Below are 18,558 nucleotides of genomic sequence, written 5' to 3'. Positions count from 1 at the left end.
TAAAAGTTTGGAATCTGAGCAAAAGCTATATTATCCAGGACGTGAAATATATTTTATGAAAGTTCTAATTATAGTTCTATTATTAAAAACTAGGTTATAATATGTTCCTGTGCTACCCTTATGTAAACCCTGCAGAACCTCATTACTTTATAAATAAAATTCTTTTGAGGACAAAGAGAATCTCTTTGTGAATAAAATATTAAAGTAATATGCTCCACGTGTTTAAAGTTGCTTTGAGTTTCAAGCTACTGAATGCCATTTAGATTGTAAATCAAGAAGGTATCACTAAAGAAAATCATGCAAGTGTCTACGGTTAGAACAGGGAAAATACAAAGGTCTCTTGGATTACATTCTTCAATTTCTCCTATAGTTTTGAATTACTAAGTGTTTTGTCTCACGAACATTAAAAGCCAACTTTTGGCCTGTCTTATTGAAACACTGATGAGTTGCTTATTTAGATGAGTCACATACTGCAATCTTTAATGCACAGATTTTCTGTATAATCCAATTTCTGGCTAGTAAAAGGAGTAGGCATTAGAGAGTAACCTACTCTTTTGCAAAGCTGTTGAAGAGAGACCTGTAATTGCATTCTTCCCAGTTTTTCATTTTAGAGCACCCCATTCAACAAGCGAACAGAAGTATGAGAAGAGACATGGCTTCATCCACAGCAATTGTAATCTTGCTGACAGTTCTGCTACCTTTTCCTAGGTACCCTTTCATGGACTTTTTGGACTCTAGAGGTTTTTGGGGTCTGCACATCATGGATGTGCAAAGATGTGCAAAGATGTGGTTGAGGGATTTTACAGATCTCATTTTACAGACTAGATTCCTTACCTACAAGTTCATTGCTGAACTGAGAGCTTCTGAGTTTGAAGTAGATACACATGTTCCAACTACAGAGTCACTGCATGCGTGGCCAGAAAAAGAACTACTACTTTCCTCCAGGCCTATGATTTGAACAAGTGTGGTGTTTTGTTTTTTTGTTTGTTTGTTTTTCCCCCATGTAAATATACATGGGTTCTTAGGTTATGCTAATAACATATACTGGAAAATTATTTTTCAACAATTTACTATTCCTCATATTAGAAACATCATTTTCATTTACACTAGCATTTACATTAGTGAAAACGGCTTGCAAACATGAGCATTTTCAAAGCTTAGTGAAAGAATAAGCATACAGAGGCACTAGCAGTCTATAGACTACTAGTCTATAGACTGAATTTCCAAGAAAGGAATACAATCTTTGGGGTAGTGCAGTGCAGACTCAACACAAATTAAGATCTAGAGCATTCACAACTATGTTTTTACTTTGACTCCATAAGTAGTTTTTTGTTTGCTTGTTTTAAAAAACAGTAGGCTGGGGGAAATTAAAAACAATTTCATTCAACCCTAAATATCTTACAGTTGATTAGTGACCTGGATTACACTATTCAAAGATAAGTGAGTGACATGATATATTCTTCTGTCTTAATTCAGACCCCTTATGTCAATTTTCTTAAGAGAGCACCTCTACAACCACATGGAAGTGAATGTAAACCAATTCTACAATTAATTGTACTTTTACAAAGCTAACAATGATGAGAAGTTGTTAACCAGGAGTAGCCCATTAACTGAAATCAATTCCACAACTAGAAACAGGGATGGATTTGAATCACCAAAAATAGGTCAGGAGAAGAAGGGGGTATAAACTGTAGATTTCACAAGAAGTGAAATTTCACGTTGATGTCCTGAAGACCACCTATCCCAAGACATCTTGGTCTTTAGAAGAGGGAGAAACACAGTCCCAAGATACTGCACAGCTATTGACTATATTACAGCAGAATACAGGCAGGGCCTCCTGTATTTCTCTCCTGAAAATCCGAGACAGAAATAGAACTTGCATGGTCTATGACTGTACTGAGGAGCAAACCATGCTTTCTGCACGTATACCACACAGGCAGCTAACAGGTATTACCAAGCTTACCAGACACACGCAATTTCCCTTTTCAGACTGGCTATTCTGAAACTATTTTGGTGTTATGCATAATGATTTTGTAGGATGAGATCAATTTGTCCAAGATTTAAAGATCTTTTCTTTTGTTTGTTTGTTTTGTTTTCCTCCATAGATTGTTAAAGTAGAAAGACCCTGTCCAAAACACAGGTGACACATGAGGCAGAGTAAAATTTGAACCATACTGTTTAGGAGACCTTCCTCACAGTCCCAATAAAGTAGAGGGAGATTAGCACTTCTCTTGGATGTTTTTGAACTCAAGTTCAGATATACCTATAAATACTATTTATAGAATTGAACTGAAAGGTAGCTAAAATATGCTCCACTGAACTAGAATTGGAGGAAATACATCTAGATCATTCAGATGACTGGGTCAAGTCTTAACACTGACAACATCTGCTCATAGGTCATAGAATTAAAAACCTTCATAATTCTCGTTCCTCTTCTGCAGACTTGCACTAGATTTCCTCAGTAATTACAAGCTTTGCTATTCTGTAAAACAGCCATTTCTAAGCAAGTAACATTCTAAAGAACATCACATTTTCTTCAGATGTAGAAGCAACGGTTACTTTTAGTTTCCTGTGACAATTTCTGTGACCATAACAAAGCTTAACTGGCAATCCATTTCAAATTAGCTTAGATCAGATGACTGCTGCTGGGGCTATTTCTTTGTATGTAGAAGACCGAGATAGTACATTATTCAAGCTAAAGCCTCACTCTTGCCAAGTAAAATAAAATAATTACAACTCTCACCCTCTCACCCTCTGTCAAGCACTTCCATTATCACAGCCATAATAAATTTGCTTTTTTTTTTTTCCCCTCCTTTTTGCAATAGTACCATGTTGGTGACTCATTTTGTTTGTGATTCACTGCACTTCCCAGAGCTTTTCTCTGCTTTATTATTGCCTGCACAGTTATTCCCCTTTCTATATGCATAGATTTTACTTCTGTCCTACATATAATACTTCACACTTGTCTCATAATTCATCAATCGATTGAGACCATTTCTTCAGGACTGTATTTCATCCTAATCCGTTCCTCCAAACTGCTAGATATCTCTGCTGTAAAGATGCTGAACACAAATGTATGCTGTCTAAACCACTTGAGTCACTATTAGGAAATGCTCCAGACCATGGAAAAGTCATGTGGGACTCCTTGTTTGACTGCACCACTGCTGGGCATGTTTTTCAGCATTATGGTGGCTATCTTACTACTCTTTTTTAATGAGAAGAATCAGATGGGACATAATCAAAAGCCAGACTAAACGCAAAATATACCACAGCCACTATTTCATTATTCTCTATCGCCAATTATTCCCTAGCAGATAAAATTACAGATTATAGGGTTGATTTATTTTATTACTGGCAAATACAGTTTGGTAATTATCTGCCATGAACTTCAAAAATCTTTAATCAAATTAATAGCTTGAGCTCATTTTTTACCTGTTATTAAAGATAGAATTATTATATACTACTGAGGGGGAGGGAACTCTTAATTAAGTAGTTATTTGTTCTTTTTTTTTTCCAGATCTTTACCATTCTGTAAGAGTTCACAAAAGGCAACTATTTCAAAACATATTATAATCAACTTCCATCATTTGCTGACTTAATCACACCTCTTATCTTTGACCTTGCTCCTTCCCAACTCATATGGTTTTGTTAAATTTGTGATTGCAACTAGAAACAAGAAAAGACAGGCCCAACAGAAGAAACTCCTTGGTATATTAAGAATACAACAAAGGAGTCCAAGAAACAATAAGGTATCTGTGTAACTAGTTTGAGAAAAGGCAAAGTAAATCTGGGCAGACAGCTGTTTGAGTAGATGATGGCTTCTTACATTTCAATTCCTACTGAAATCAAGGTAATAAAACTTGAACATTGTTTCTAATAAATCAGTCAGCTGAGCTCAGTAATACCTGCAATTTATCATTGTTATATTGAAAAATAAGCCTCCGTGGAAGAATATATTTTTTTCTTTTTCTTCCTCTTTTTTTTTTTTTTTGAAAAATACACAAAATATATTTTGATTTCTAAATAATAATAAGAAATTAATTACCTTAGCAAACTGTGCATTTATCCATTTTGTGAATGTTTTCTTTTGAATATCTTCCCGTTCATCTGCCAGAGAAAAGTAAAGCACTTATTAGAATTATTCAACAAAATATTACACTATTATAGATTAAAGTTTCAGTCTTGGTTTGTAGTAATGTTACTAATAATAATTCAGACAAATTCAGGGCACCTGTTTGGATGTATTCTTCCTTTACATTTGCATCAATATATTTTTAAAAGCCTACAGGTCCCTTATAGTCATGGTTTGGTTCTAAGATGTATATCCCTGTCTCCTCTCACCCATTCTGTGGTATCTTTTCTGCTGGAAGGTAACATGTTGCAGTAGGACCTGACATATCCTTTCCAAATTGTAATAAAACACGTTACCCAGTGGCTGTGGCACCAGGAAATTATTCTACTGCACTTAAATAGCAAGTACTTAAAATAGCAAGTTTATATGCTTAGTTCATATTTCCTGGTGAAGTGCAGTCTTCTGGACCACAATGACAGCCCCGTCATCCCTTAACTTTTCTGCCTTCAGTTATTTACTTGTTATGCTTTATTAAATATTTCCCCTCCGCTGGAAGAAGAAAAAACAACCAAACACTCATTTATTCAACTATACATAAAGTTCACTCCCAATTCTTTAATTAAAATATACATATATATATTGTAGAGGGAGATGATGAACTCAGACCTTGACTATATTGATATCTAAACCATGAGTACAGTTGTGATACAGAATGGAACTCGACACACAGAGGTAGAATTCTGATGTATTTTATGTAGAAAAAGAAAGATGCCTTCATCTTAGAACCTAATAAGCATTTGCTCAAAAAGATCTATAAGACATCATCTCTGAAATAAAACAAAAAAGCAGACCTCTTTTTATGGCAATGTCAAACCAAATTAGAAGTAAAGGGCATATGTAGAAAAGGCTGCAGAATGCTTATAGTAGAACAAAGCTCACCATCTTTTGGTTTGCAGTAAAATTCTCTACACTTCTTAAATAAAAAGGGATATTAAACTCCCATCTGAAATGTTCAGCAACTAATAATGTTAATGTATTCAACTGAATTTGAAAGACAGGTATGGATGAGCTATACGAGATATGCACAGCATTAATAATGCACTTAGCTTTCTCTCCCCCCACCCTCCAAGGAGACAATTCAAGGCAAATCTTTATGATACAAATATATCTTTTGTTCTTAAAACCTCACTTCAGACTTTAAAGGTGCCTTTCAACAATGATGTTTTCCTTTCTCAGCTGTACAACATACTCATGAGAAAAATAATACTAAGACTGCTATTTCATTATGAAAAAAACTTCTGCATGCAGGGTGGAGCAGATTCTAATTGCTATCAGAGGATCATGAGTGAAAAGATTTATGATGTATTACTGAAAACATTTCATAAAAGTTGGCTATTATATATATACATTGGCATTATATACATACACTGCTTGCTTTGTAAGAAAGAAACAAGATGTGTAAGAGATCCATGCTTTTGGTAATTAATGATGCTAAAGCTGCTTAAGTTTTACTTTTCCCCACAAGCATCACTTCCATCTTTGTAAGTAAACTGTTTACTGTAGAAATTTTGACTTCTTCCAGCCATGTGACACAGGCAGAAGATGGGAGACGGAAGATGTATTTTGTTGGTGAAAGATACATATTCAACCTGATATTGTATTACAGCCTTCTTCAGCAACTTCATATAAAATATTACATATAGATAGCTATTTCTATTTAATCATATCTAATAAAAAACACCAGATGCAACCTTAAAATAAGGTAGAAGAAGAACATGTGGTATTTAACAGGGAAAAGGAGAGTCAAAAATACCTACCTGACATCTTGTATCCAACCTTTTTCATTTCCACCCCAGGATACTATACTGTATACAGTAACAGCGTGAGTTTGTTTTGTTCTTCATTTTTCTACAAAGATCTATGCCAGAGACTGAACTGCTAACCACCAACTAATTCATGTCTATTGAGCTAATAATAATAATAATAAAAGGGTCTCGTGAGGAAAAGGAGAACTAAACCCCAAATTTGAACGTTTGAAACTTTTTCAAAGTTCAGGCAAGCTTTGCTACCTTCACAAACACAAATCTCTTCCATTGTTGTTATTTTTATATAGAGATAATTTCAAGCACTTTTATCTCTAGATGCTTGCTCTGACAAGTTTACAGCACGGCAATTTGTTAGTAGCAGCCTCCTAACCTAAAAAAAGAGCCAATCTTTTGTTAGTGCCCTGCACGATTTCCCCACAGCAAGCAAGATTTATTTATTTTATTTTTTTTTCCAAAAAAAGATGTTCTCCTAACCCAGATTTATGGATTGAATACTGAATGGGGAAGCTAAATGACATTTGTCTGGGTGCTGTAGAGATGTGCCAAGAACGCTCAGCTGCTACTTTCATGCTGCTGTGCCTTATAACAGATCCTTTAGCAACCACCCGATGAATGTCCTTGCAGGTGTTTTTACTGCGAGGCAATAAGAATAATCAAGGGGCCAGGCAGGTAATTCCTTCAGCTGCTCCAGGGTGATATACTATGTTTACTTCTTTTCTTTCAAGCTGGAAGAATTACAGAATAGCAGGTGAATCTTCAGGTAAGTCTAAATACAAAACACTGCGTAGATCCTGAATACCCTTATTGCAGTAATACTGCTGTCGCTTCCCAGAGCAAAAATATAGTTTTCTCAAAATTCTGGGTGTTGACTGGAAGGGAATAGGCTTAACCTCCTTTCTGAAGGTTACAAACTCAGATAACAAACCCGCTGAGGTCTATAGAAAGGCTTCTGTAATGTCAGGAAAAATAAAGGTACTGACCTCTGAGACTTATCTGATTTTCATGCACTATTATCTATTACTACTTGACCTTGTTTTAACTAGAACTCATCCACAAATGGATATTATGGTTCTGATGTATTTCTGGTAGGATAAGCATCCAGCTTTGCAACTGCAAACACAAACCTCTTGAATTTGTTAACTGTGTATTTGACTTTAAAAGTATTATTCCAGGCTAGAGTTCACAGAAAATTATGGCTAGGAAAGAAAGTTAAGTATTAATGGAGCTAATCATCTCACAAAGGCCATTTTAAAGATCTAATCAGGTGACAAGGCTAATAGATACAAGTGGTACACTGAAGAATGCTTAAGAACATGCAATCAGGATTCAGCAGAATAAAAGTGCTATTATTAATGGACAGTGGATACCAGAAAACATTCCTAGATACTTACTGAAGTATTTCATGTTTGCAACTCATTACTCAAATGAAATTTTCTTTTATTTTCCACCAAAAGTATGTTGTCATCCCTTAGTAAAGCTACACTTACTTTTCCCAAAACAAACCTCATCCCAAATACCACCTAACATATTAAATAAAAAATGACAACAGGAATAAAAAACAAAACAAAAAACTAGTATATTATAAAGACTATTCTGAAAGCAAACAGCAGTATTAATACATAAGCAATAGATTTTAATAATGCGGGCTGACAAATACCAAGAGGATTTTATATGAACTAAATTTCCAACACTTACAGTATATATGTAACTATATGATTCCATTTTTACAATGTAAGCCATTCTCCACAGAAAACCTGGAGAAGGGGGAAAGAAACTTTCACTGTTAGGCACAGAGAAAGAAGGAGGATTTTTCCCATATAAGGACTGGAAACTTTGAAACAATGGTGTTAAGGCAAGTGTCAATTTTTTCATTCATGACAACTGCCAGTTCATCTGAACACTACACTGTAGAGAATAAAACCATCAAAATTACTATTTGATTTTCTAGCAGCCAAACAATGCAGATTTAGAAAAGGCCAGGATTTTCTTCAGTGAGTGGGAGTGGGTACCAGCAATGGTGGGAGCAAAAAGGTGGGAACAAAAGAACAAATGGTGGGAACAAAAGAGGCCACAGACAGTCACATCATTGATACTCTGGCTCCATCGACTCACTATTCTTAGAGATTTCCAACACATTATTACAATGCTCTGCCAGTAACTACAACTGCTGAGAAATGTTCCTTTCCCATTCTTGCTTATCTGAGGGGGAAAGAAGAAATCAATGTAATACAATGACTGAATGCTATTTGAGTGGCCTAGCTTTGATTTTTAGTCATTGAGGTCATCCAAGACATTCACAAGCTGACAGGAAATACAGTAGACTGCTTTGACAGACAGCCAATGATTTTGTCTATTGCTTATGTAAGGCAATATATAACATGCAATTCATTGTCCATCTGTCATAAATATACTGATGAGAAGTGTGTTAACTTTATCTGAGTACTGTTAAGGCTCTCTGTTCCCTATGCTACCCTGGAGATTTTACTGTGGAACCCAAGAGAAATCACCATAATCAGACCATTTCAGGCTTCTCAAAACACTGATGAACCTATTCAAAAGCTCAGCACAAATGGCAGACTTCAGCATTCAGAAAGCCCTCATTAATATATACAAAAAAAAAAAAAAAAGTACAACTCAATCTTTCCAGAAATAGTATAGCAACATTTTATGCGGACATTTGGTAAAGATTCAAGGCAAATTCAGGAAAGGAGCAGGAGTATTACTATACTGAAAATATTTAATCTCAATTCTGCTTCCCCTTCCCTTCCTCAGATACAGGAGTTCAGGGATGGAGTTCATTTGCTGCTTAGGGGAGAGAAGGGAGAACAGCTGTAAGACCGAACCTACTGGATTTCTACTGGTACTACAGGCCTAGATTGAACCCCAGCCTGAGAGAGATGTATTTTTCTCATTTCATTGTTAGCTGGAGCTGTTCTGTCATTATAAATGCTAAGGGAAAAGTGATTGACTCTTCTCATTTTTTAATTCTTTAAGGCATTACAACCATTGCTAGAAGGTTCTCATTCCTCTGACCTAACTTTGTCCAACTAGTTATTGAGGGAAAAATTGCAGAGTGCTTTTGAAGACTGGTACAGAAGTTATGGGGTAGAAAAAGAGCAAGAACAAGAAAGGAGAGAGAACATAATGGAGTTCCATTGTGGTAGGCAAGGACAGAAAACACCAAAAGGGGGAAGGAGTGGGGTGCGGTGGATGACAAAGGGAGAGAAAGAGACACTGGTAGACACCTTCTCTCTGGTTTGGGGGAAGAAAGAAAAAACAAAGTATGGGGAAGAAGCATGTGTAAACACAAGCTTTGCTTGTTCTGTTTGTTGGCTTCCTTTTAGTCTTTTCTAACCAGCAATGATTTTGGATCCAGGAAGTTTTCCCCAAAGGGACATCACTGCTAAGATGCAACTTAAGTTCCCAAAATTAAAGAACAAATCTATCCCTCTCTGTCTGAGAAGCTGGTGCTAAACAGTGGTGTGGTTCAGTTTATGACTTAAATTATATTTATGCGGAAATATGTAATTATTCATTTGAATATTCATCTTTGTATGAGCAGTATCCCCTTTGTTTTCTCTTCTTCAGTGTCACATACATATATTGACAAATGAAAACTAGGCCTAATGCTATTTTATAGCCACATAAAATAGCCACATGCTATTTTAGCATCACACCATCATTATGATAAAACACCGTAGATGATACCTCATACCTTTAAAATGAGGTCACATACTTGCTTTTGCTCAGATCCCACAATGGTTAGAAGTGCTAGTACCAAATGAAACCACTGTAGTTTGCTGGAACTTTCAGAATAGCATCTGATTTAATCATATTACCAACTTCTTGCTAGTCAGACAACAATGAAGTCACATTGCCAGTACATCTGAATACCTTGAAAAAAATCCAATAAAGATGATCTAAAAGCATTTTTTTTTTTGTTCAAAGCAACAAAAGGCGCTTGCAGGATAAGTCCATTTACTGCTATAAACTATACAAAAATCATTAAAAAATCACTTTAGAAAATCTGGGGAAGGTTACCAATGTTACCAAAAGTGAAAGAAAAGTGAAAGTGAAGGCACTTGATAGATACTAACTTCATCTTGCCAAATGAATATATCTGGGGTAATACCTTGTTATTTCTATTTTGATGGATTATCGTGGATAGAAAGCTTAATTTCTATTTGTTCTTACAGATTAGGGAAGCACAAATCCTGACAAATCATGTGATGTTAGCTAGTATAAAATCAACAGGTATGCAGTTTGCTGTGTCGTATTACTGTTATTATACCTAAAACCCATTTATGAGGCCACAGCTCAAATTTTCAAGCACAGGCCCTCATCTCCCAGAGGCAGCTGAGGACTCGCTCGTGAGTCAGTTGGCAGCTCACAGGAAGGAAGCAAACATTGATGTTCAGCCAAACTGTGGCCAATGGGTTCCCCTTGGACAAAAGGGTAGAACCTAACAGATGTTTACGAACAACCGGTTTAACATCCTTGAAGGAATAACTAGACATGACAAACAGATTAAATAAGGCTTGGATGCATTAGCTCTGGTTTCAGCTGTTCTTATTTTTAACCCATTTTTGTCCTTTCCCAGAGAAAACTGGAATTGTTAGCAAAAGAAAGAAGGAAGGGATCCGTATCAGATACATACTTTTCCACCCCAGAGCACATACCCATTTTCATAGGTTGCTCCTCTGAAGGAAAGACTGCCCAGCTAGGATGGTTTGATCAGCCCAGTCAGGTCGCATGGCAATAGCAACCGCTATGAGGGCCCTCACATGCAGCCAGCACCATGAAATCCTCATCAGGTAATGCCAAATAAAATTGCTTTGTGTATACTGCAAATCTAGTGACAACATATAATAAATGTTATTAATCCTCTGTATCAATCATGTAAGAATTACTGAAACTAATTCAGAATAAAAGCAACCTCCCTCAGCATGGCTAATGTCACCAGGCCTGCTCTAAGCTAACCCCAAAACTATAAATGTATGTCAGATACGGATGAGAAGTTATGTACGAGAAAACAGCAGCGTTGGCAGTTCATGTATTTCAGCAATGTCACAAAACTACCACAAACTAAGAAACATGTTTTTGACAAACTTTAAATGGCTCTAGCCCTTATGCTTTTTAGCCAGGAAAATTGTTAGAGAAAATGTGAGGCCGAAACTGCCATAATGGAGCTGGGGCAAGCAGTGAGTGTTGCTTGCTAGAACATGGGGGCTGTAGGGTTTTTTTGTTTGTTTGTTTTTGTTGGGTTGGTTTTTTTGTTTGTTTGTTCCTGTTTTTTTGTTTGTTTGTTTTTTGGGGAGGTAGTTTTATTTGTGTTTTTTAAACTTGAGAGGGCAGATATCACCATTTAGTTGATCAGCAGGCAACCCCAGACTGAGCTGTGACAGGGGCACTGCGTGGGAGTATTATTGTAACAGAAGAGAAGAATTAAAAAAAATTCAAGATTATATAACTAGCTAAAATTATGCACAGCTTTCCTATTCACAATATTCATTTAATAAAATACGTTTTTGTTGTTGTTGTTCAGAAAACAGTAGATAATTGAGTAATCTTAGACTGATGTCATTCCTTATCTGGAAATGTTTATATTCAAGGTTTCTATTTTTGTTCAAATGCAAACAGTAAAGGACACAAGACCAAGGGTAGCAAGATTTATTCATGAGCAGCATACATCAAAATGAGAAAATAAAGGCCCACCAACTTTCTGAATGATAGACTGTGTCAGCTCACAACAAATGAAGCTGAATGAAGCATCGGGATTTATAAGAGGTCATCAGAATCTAAAATATGACAGTAGGACCTAGTGATTTCACACAAACTGTTTTCTATGTAAAAATAAAACTACTGTACTTTTTTTAGCAAATGCCACCTAGTGATACATAGTTGCAAAGCTCAGAAGCATTTGGATTTTTATGTATTTTCTCACAGATTTTCTGATTTGCTCCTAAAAAAAATAAATCAGACATGCTTTACATAGTCACAGGCTGTCAAAATTCATGTCACATACATGCGGAACAGAGATATGGGAAAAGGGGTTAATAACACATGCAGGACCAACATTTGTTTCAGTTAGTATTAAAATATTCTTTACAAAAAACCACATTAAATACACAGTGGTGGCTAACGTTAGTCTGCAATATTTCAAGCTCCTTTTTTGTTCCTCTGTCAAAAGCAATTAGAGAACAGTCTGTTCTACTCCGCTTGAGTGTCTGCTGTCTACTTTCTTTCATCTGACCCAATTAGTGTCTGAGTCAATTAGTATAGGCTGCCACTGAAACATGTATCAGAGAAGTTTGTTATTAATGAGACCAAGGTGTTAATATGCAATTGTTTACAATACACACACCTTATTCTTACAGTGAAGCAAAGCTGATAACATTTACTGTCCCCATTTAGGCTTCACCTTATTGTATACCATTTGCAAAGCTCTGAAAGAAAAGAAACCATGCTTCTTAGGACAGCTGTATAAATTAAACGTAAGTGATAAGTGTTTTCCACTCTTATTTCAACATTATTTGAAGTAGCCAAAGTAATGATGAATGTCTAAATCAAAGTTATGCTATTATAGATCTTGTTGTTAGGTCTCTTAGATTGTTCTCACCGTCCCCAAACATCCCCCTCTCAAAGGAGAAAATAAAAGACATTCAAAGAGTAAGATAAAGCATTTTGTAAACCCTTACTGATTTTGATCAATTGGAGAACCACTCAAACAAACAAAAAAAACTCCACAACCCAATAGAACAGAATTTAATTCCTCTAAAACTCTTCCAATTTCACAGATACTTTATACCATTGGTAATGTCGGTTGTATAAGTTTCTGTGAAAAAGCTTAAATTTTCAAAAGTACACGATAGGGTAAATTGGTATACTAAATATGCTTGTCTTGCATTGCCCCGCATTTAGGAAAACTGCTACTATTTCACTGAAGTGGAGGATAGTACAAATTAGATAAAAGTCTTAAATTAGATAAAAGTCTAAATATCAGCACTTGATAGAAATCTCAGATTACAAAGCACGTTAAATGTGCCTCCCAAACAACCCCTACAATATCAAGCGTCCTTGAAAGTCATTGAATTTCTAGACAGCTAACACTTTGCAAACAGCCAGAATATTGACTACAGACGGTAAGTAGTTCTTCCTCCTGTCTCTTTTTGAAGCTTCTCATTTTTCATTTAATAGCTTTAGTTAGGAATTGGCTACTCAGCCCCTAAGACAAAGAAAAAAAAAAAAAAAGAACTGTGTTGTTTGGTTTTTGTTTGTTTGTTACCAATTTATTCATAGAATCATAGAATATCCTGAGTTGGAAGGGACCCATAAGGATCATCAAGTCCAACTCCTGGCACTGCACAGGTCTGCCCAAAGTTTAGACCATGTGACTAAGTGCACAGTCCAATCCCTTCTTAAATTCAGACAGGCTTGGTGCAGTGACTACTTCACTGGGGAGCCTGTTCCAGTGTGCAACCACCCTCTCGGTGAAGAACCTCTTCCTGATGTCCAGCCTAAACTTCCCCTGCCTCAGCTTCACACCGTTCCCAGGGGTCCTGTCACTGGTGATTACAGAGAATAGGTCATCTGCCTCTCCACTCCCTCTCGCAAGGAAGTTGTAGACTGTGATGAGGTCCCTCAGCCTCCTCTTCTCCAGGCTGAACAGGCCCAGTGACCTCAGACACTCCTCATATGTCTTCTCCTCTAGGCCCTTCACCATCTTCGTCACCCTCCTCTCGACACTCTCCAACAGTTTAATGTCCTTTTCAAACTGTGGTGCCCAGAACTGCACACAGTACTCGAGGTCAGGACACACCAGCGCAGAGTAGAGCGGGACAATCACTTCCCTCAACTGACTAGCAATGCCATGCTTGATGCACCCTAGGATACGGTTGGCCCTCCTGGCTGCCAGGGCACACTGCTGGTTCATATTCAACTTGCTGTCAACCACAATCCCCAGATCCCTCTCTGTGGGGCTGCTCTCCAGCGTCTTATCAGCCAGTCTGTACGTATAGCCAGGGTTGTCCCGTCCCAGGTGCAGGACCCGGCACTTGCTTTTGTTAAACTTCATGTGGTTGGTGATTGCCCAGCTCTCCAATCTGTCCAGATCTCTCTGCAAGGCCTTTCCACGTTCATCTGAGTCCACAACTCCTCCAGGTTTGGTGTTGTCGGCAAATTTGCTTAAAACACCTTCTAGTCCTACATCCAAATCATTTATAAAAACATTGAAGAGGACTGGCCCTAAAATGGAGCCTTGAGGGACTCCACTAGTGACCATCTGCCAGCCAGAAGTGGCCCCATTTACCACAACCTTTTGAGCCCTGCCCATCAGCCAATTGCTCACCCATTGTATGATGTTTTTGTTTAGCTGTATGCTGGACATTTTGTCCAGTAGGATCCTATGGGAAACCGTGTCAAAAGCTTTGCTGAAGTCCAAAAAGATCACATCAGCTGGTTTCCCTTGATTGACTAGGTAGGTGATCTTATCATAAAAGGAAATCAATATTGAAAAATGAGAATACAATATAGAAATCAGTTTTACTCTTCATCAGGAACATGGTGACCATCATCATAAAGAAAATGTATTTTACATTATTTTTAAGACTAAATGTATTTAAGCTGGAATTCAGCAACGTGTCCAGAGCCACCAGTAGTTCCAACCCTTTTTTTCCCCAGAATCCAGTGAGGAAAAAAAAAATATCGTTATATGTAACAGGCATCATAAGCTGTAGAAATTATGTCACTGTAGACAAGAGAAGCTCTTTAGGTGACACACCACCCTTTTTGATCAAAGGTATACAGTGCATGGCATTGGTTTCCAGTCCAATATCTGTGTGTCAAGTACTGCTGTCAGAAGTAGGCAGCCTACAACGTACGCATTTCTGTTTAGGCAGTCAGCCATACGTCCCACTTATGAACATTTTAACTACTACAATAACACTGGAACAACATACTTTGCTAAGTATTATTAAACATCTTAGAATTCTGCAATACAGGAACTAACTGAAACTACTAAGGAATCCTCTCCTAAACCCATCTACCTGGTGTTAGTGCATCAGGCATCTGTTGAACCTCAATTCTGGTGTAATGCACTGAGTTCATCCACACACAGGGATAAAGAGCAACATCCTAATGTTGTATTTGGATTGTTGAGTAGAAAGAATGGACAAAAATAAAAGGAACAAAGATAGAAATAGAAAGGAAGAAAGATGTATAATTCACTATATTGAGCCCTCTTCCCATGCTGGTGTAGGAGGGGGAAAGGTAGCTGGGAGCTACCCAGGTAAAATAAAGGTAAAAATATTTTTTCTACTGAGAAATGTAGTACAACAAAATCATAAAACGTTGTCTGAATCATCTTGTATTCCTCAAACTATCTCCTCATAATAGTTAGGACAACACCCAGAAATGTGAATTGCATTGACAAGGAAAATTGCTTTATAACACCGACCTAGGAATACATCAGTTAGGATTTATTTTTATTTTTACTTTTTAAGTAACCATGCGATCCAAGTAGTAGTATATGAAGGAATATTAAAAGCAAAAGACAAAAGACAAAATGGCCTAAGTGTCTGTCTTTGAAAAGTCATAGCATTGCTTTAACTTTGGCCTGTCAAAGACAATCAGTGGAACTAGGAAAATATCTGGTCCATATTGAACTTCATAGTATTATCTGAATTTTTTAACTGAAGTTCGTTGTTGATCAGGATGTGAGACTGATGAGATCAGCTAATATATGAGGTATGATAATTTAAAAATGTTGATTGATTTTGTAACATTGAGAAATTATTAACCCACTTGAGGATATTTGAAGCACTAGTGAAATAGTGGTTAAAGTCTGGTTTAAGATGAGAACTGTTCATCTTTTTAAGTGGTCATTCTGAGAGAAAGTCACGTATTTGCAATATCCATATATTTTTTTTAATTCATGCAGATCTCCTCCCTTCCGAACGGAAACTATGATTTTTCTGACCGTATCAGACATGAACATTTTAGATATATCTACAGCATTTGCCACCTGTATGTGTTCTGTGCATTGATCAGGGACTTTTTATTTCATCTATCATTCAGAACTGCCTGAAGTGAATGATTTAATATCTGTAACATTAAGTGAAGATTAAGAAGTATAGTATTGATGCTATGACAGTTACCTATTATAAATATTGATTTTTATTTCAATTTAATGTTGTCTCAAGCTCTACAGAGAGGAGCTGCATCTCCTTAATATAGATTCGGTATAGAAGAAGAAAAACATCTATTTGTCATTATTTTTAGTTGTTCTTTTCCAGTCCAGGCAACTCAAAGCAAGCATGACACTTCACAACATCATAAACTACATTCAAGTAGCATATTGTTATTCTATTCCAATGTTTTAGCAACAGTAAAGAACAGTTATTTTCTTTGTTGTCTAATACCTTCTAGAGGCACCTCAATTGCAGAATCACACAGAATCACAGAATCGTCTAGGTTGGAAGAGACCTCCAAGATCATCTAGTCCAACTTCTGACCTAACACTAACAAATCCTCCACTAAACCATATCACTAAGCTCTACATCTAAATGTCTCTTAAAGACCTCCAGGGATGGTGACTCAACCACTTCCCTGGGCAGCCCATTCCAATGCCTAACAACCCTTTCAGTAAAGAAGTTCCTCCTAATATCCAACCTTAACCTGCCCTGGCACAACTTTAGCCCATTCCCCCTTGTCCTGTCACCAGGCACATGGGAGAATAGATCAACCCCTACCTCGCTACAGCCTCCTTTAAGGTAACTGTAGAGAGCGATAAGGTCGCCCCTGAGCCTCCTCTTCTCCAGGCTGAACAAGCCCAGCTCCTTCAGCCGCTCCTCGTAAGACTTGTTCTCCAGACCCCAAACCAGCCTCATTGCCCTCCTCTGGACTTGCTCGAGCACCTCGACGTCCTTCTTGTAGCAAGGGGCCCAAAACTGAACACAGTACTCGAGGTGCGGCCTCACCAGAGCCGAGTACAGGGGGACAATCACTTCCCTAGACCTGCTGGCCACGCTGCTTCTTATGCAAGCCAGGATGTTGGCCTTCTTGGCCACCTGAGCACACTGCTGGCTCATATTCAGCTGACTATCAACCAGTACTCCCAGGTCCTTCTCTGCCAGGCAGCTTTCCAACCACTCATCTCCCAGCCTGTAGCGCTGCCTGGGGATGTTGTGCCCCAGGTGCAGGACCCGGCACTTGGCCTTGTTGAACTTCATACAGTTGACCTCAGCCTGTCGGTCCAGCCTATCCAGATCCTCCTGCAGAGCCTTCCTACCCTCGAGCAGATTGACACATGCACCTAACTTGGTGCCGTCTGCAAACTTACTGAGGGTGCACTGGACGCCCTCATCCAGATCATCGATAAAGATATTAAAGAGGACTGGACCCAGTACTGAGCCCTGGGGGACTCCACTAGTGACCGGCCTCCAACTGGATTTGACCCCATTCACCACAACTCTCTGGGCCCGGCTATCCAGCCAGTTTTTAACCCAACGAAGCGTACGCCAGTCCAAGCCACGAGCAGCCAGTTTCTTGAGGAGAATGTTGTGGGAAACGGTGTCAAAAGCCTTACTGAAGTCAAGGTAGACCACATCCACAGCCTTTCCCTCACCCACCAAGCACGTCACTTTGTCATAGAAGGAGATCAGGTTCGTCAAGCAGGACCTGCCCTTCATAAACCCATGCTGACTGGGCCTGATCGTCTGGTTACCCTGCAAGTGCCCCGTGATGACCCTCAAGATAATCTGCTCCATGAGCTTCCCTGGCACTGAGGTCAAACTAACAGGCCTATAGTTCCCCGGGTCTACCCTCCGGCCCTTCTTGTAGATGGGCGTCACATTTGCTAGCCGCCAGTCAACTGGAACCTCCCCTGATAGCCCGGACTGCTGATAAATAATGGAAAGCAGCTTGGCCAGCTCCTCCGCCAGTTCTCTCAGTACCCTCGGGTGGATCCCATCCGGCCCCATTGACTTGCGTACATCCAATCAAACCACATAGATATTGTGATCACATCAACCCCAACAGAGAAACAGAAGTGAATAGCTATTGGAACTTCAGTTTTGCCTCCTATCTCAGAAGACTCTAAAAAAGACCAACTGAAAACATTCAGAGCTGTACACAGTAGAAAACAAAATTCTGCAGAGGGAGGGAAGGAAGGAAAAACACATGCCAAAGGTAGGCAGCCTCCTCTGTACCCCCTGCCCCAAAAAACCCGACCCAGTCCCAACTTTTTGAACTTAAACTTGGAAATAGATTAGGATTTAATGAGCAAACTTACTAAAATCTAAGTTTCCTTCTAGTGTGGATGCTTTCCAAGTTAACCTGGACATTTTTGCAATTTCTAACATGAATAAGAAGATATAATTAAGAAAAAAAGTAGAGAGAAAAAGTATATTTATTTTGTTATGGAGTTTTCATATCTCTGGTAAGTTTCAAATAAACGTTTCAACAAAAAAAAAAAGTAAATGTACATAATAAATAACTCAATTTTCTATAAAGTATTTATTTGACAAGGTTTGACAAGGGTTTTGTTTTGCAGCAACCAGAATTATATACACAAGTAGGGGACCTAATGCTTTCTAAACTGCATTTATATTCCATTCAGTAACTTCTTCCAGCGATCAGTCTAATGCAGCAGCTTCTCAGTAG

At 38.0% G+C, this 18,558-nt stretch overlaps 1 protein-coding gene across 1 annotated transcript in view; it reads right to left on the bottom strand.

Moving 5' to 3' along the window:
- DMD (dystrophin) overlaps positions 1–18,558 on the bottom strand; it is a 1,075,555-nt gene that overhangs the window by 952,878 nt on the left and 104,119 nt on the right. The window contains 1 exon segment of the mRNA XM_035542302.2: positions 4,046–4,107. Within this exon segment, the coding sequence (XP_035398195.1) occupies positions 4,046–4,107 (62 nt within the window).

This window comes from Cygnus atratus, chromosome 1 (genome assembly GCF_013377495.2).
Source record: "Cygnus atratus isolate AKBS03 ecotype Queensland, Australia chromosome 1, CAtr_DNAZoo_HiC_assembly, whole genome shotgun sequence".
Taxonomy (NCBI): domain Eukaryota; kingdom Metazoa; phylum Chordata; class Aves; order Anseriformes; family Anatidae; genus Cygnus; species Cygnus atratus.
The sequence above is the reverse complement of the archived record's forward strand: the minus strand, read 5'-3'. Positions and strand labels throughout refer to the sequence as shown.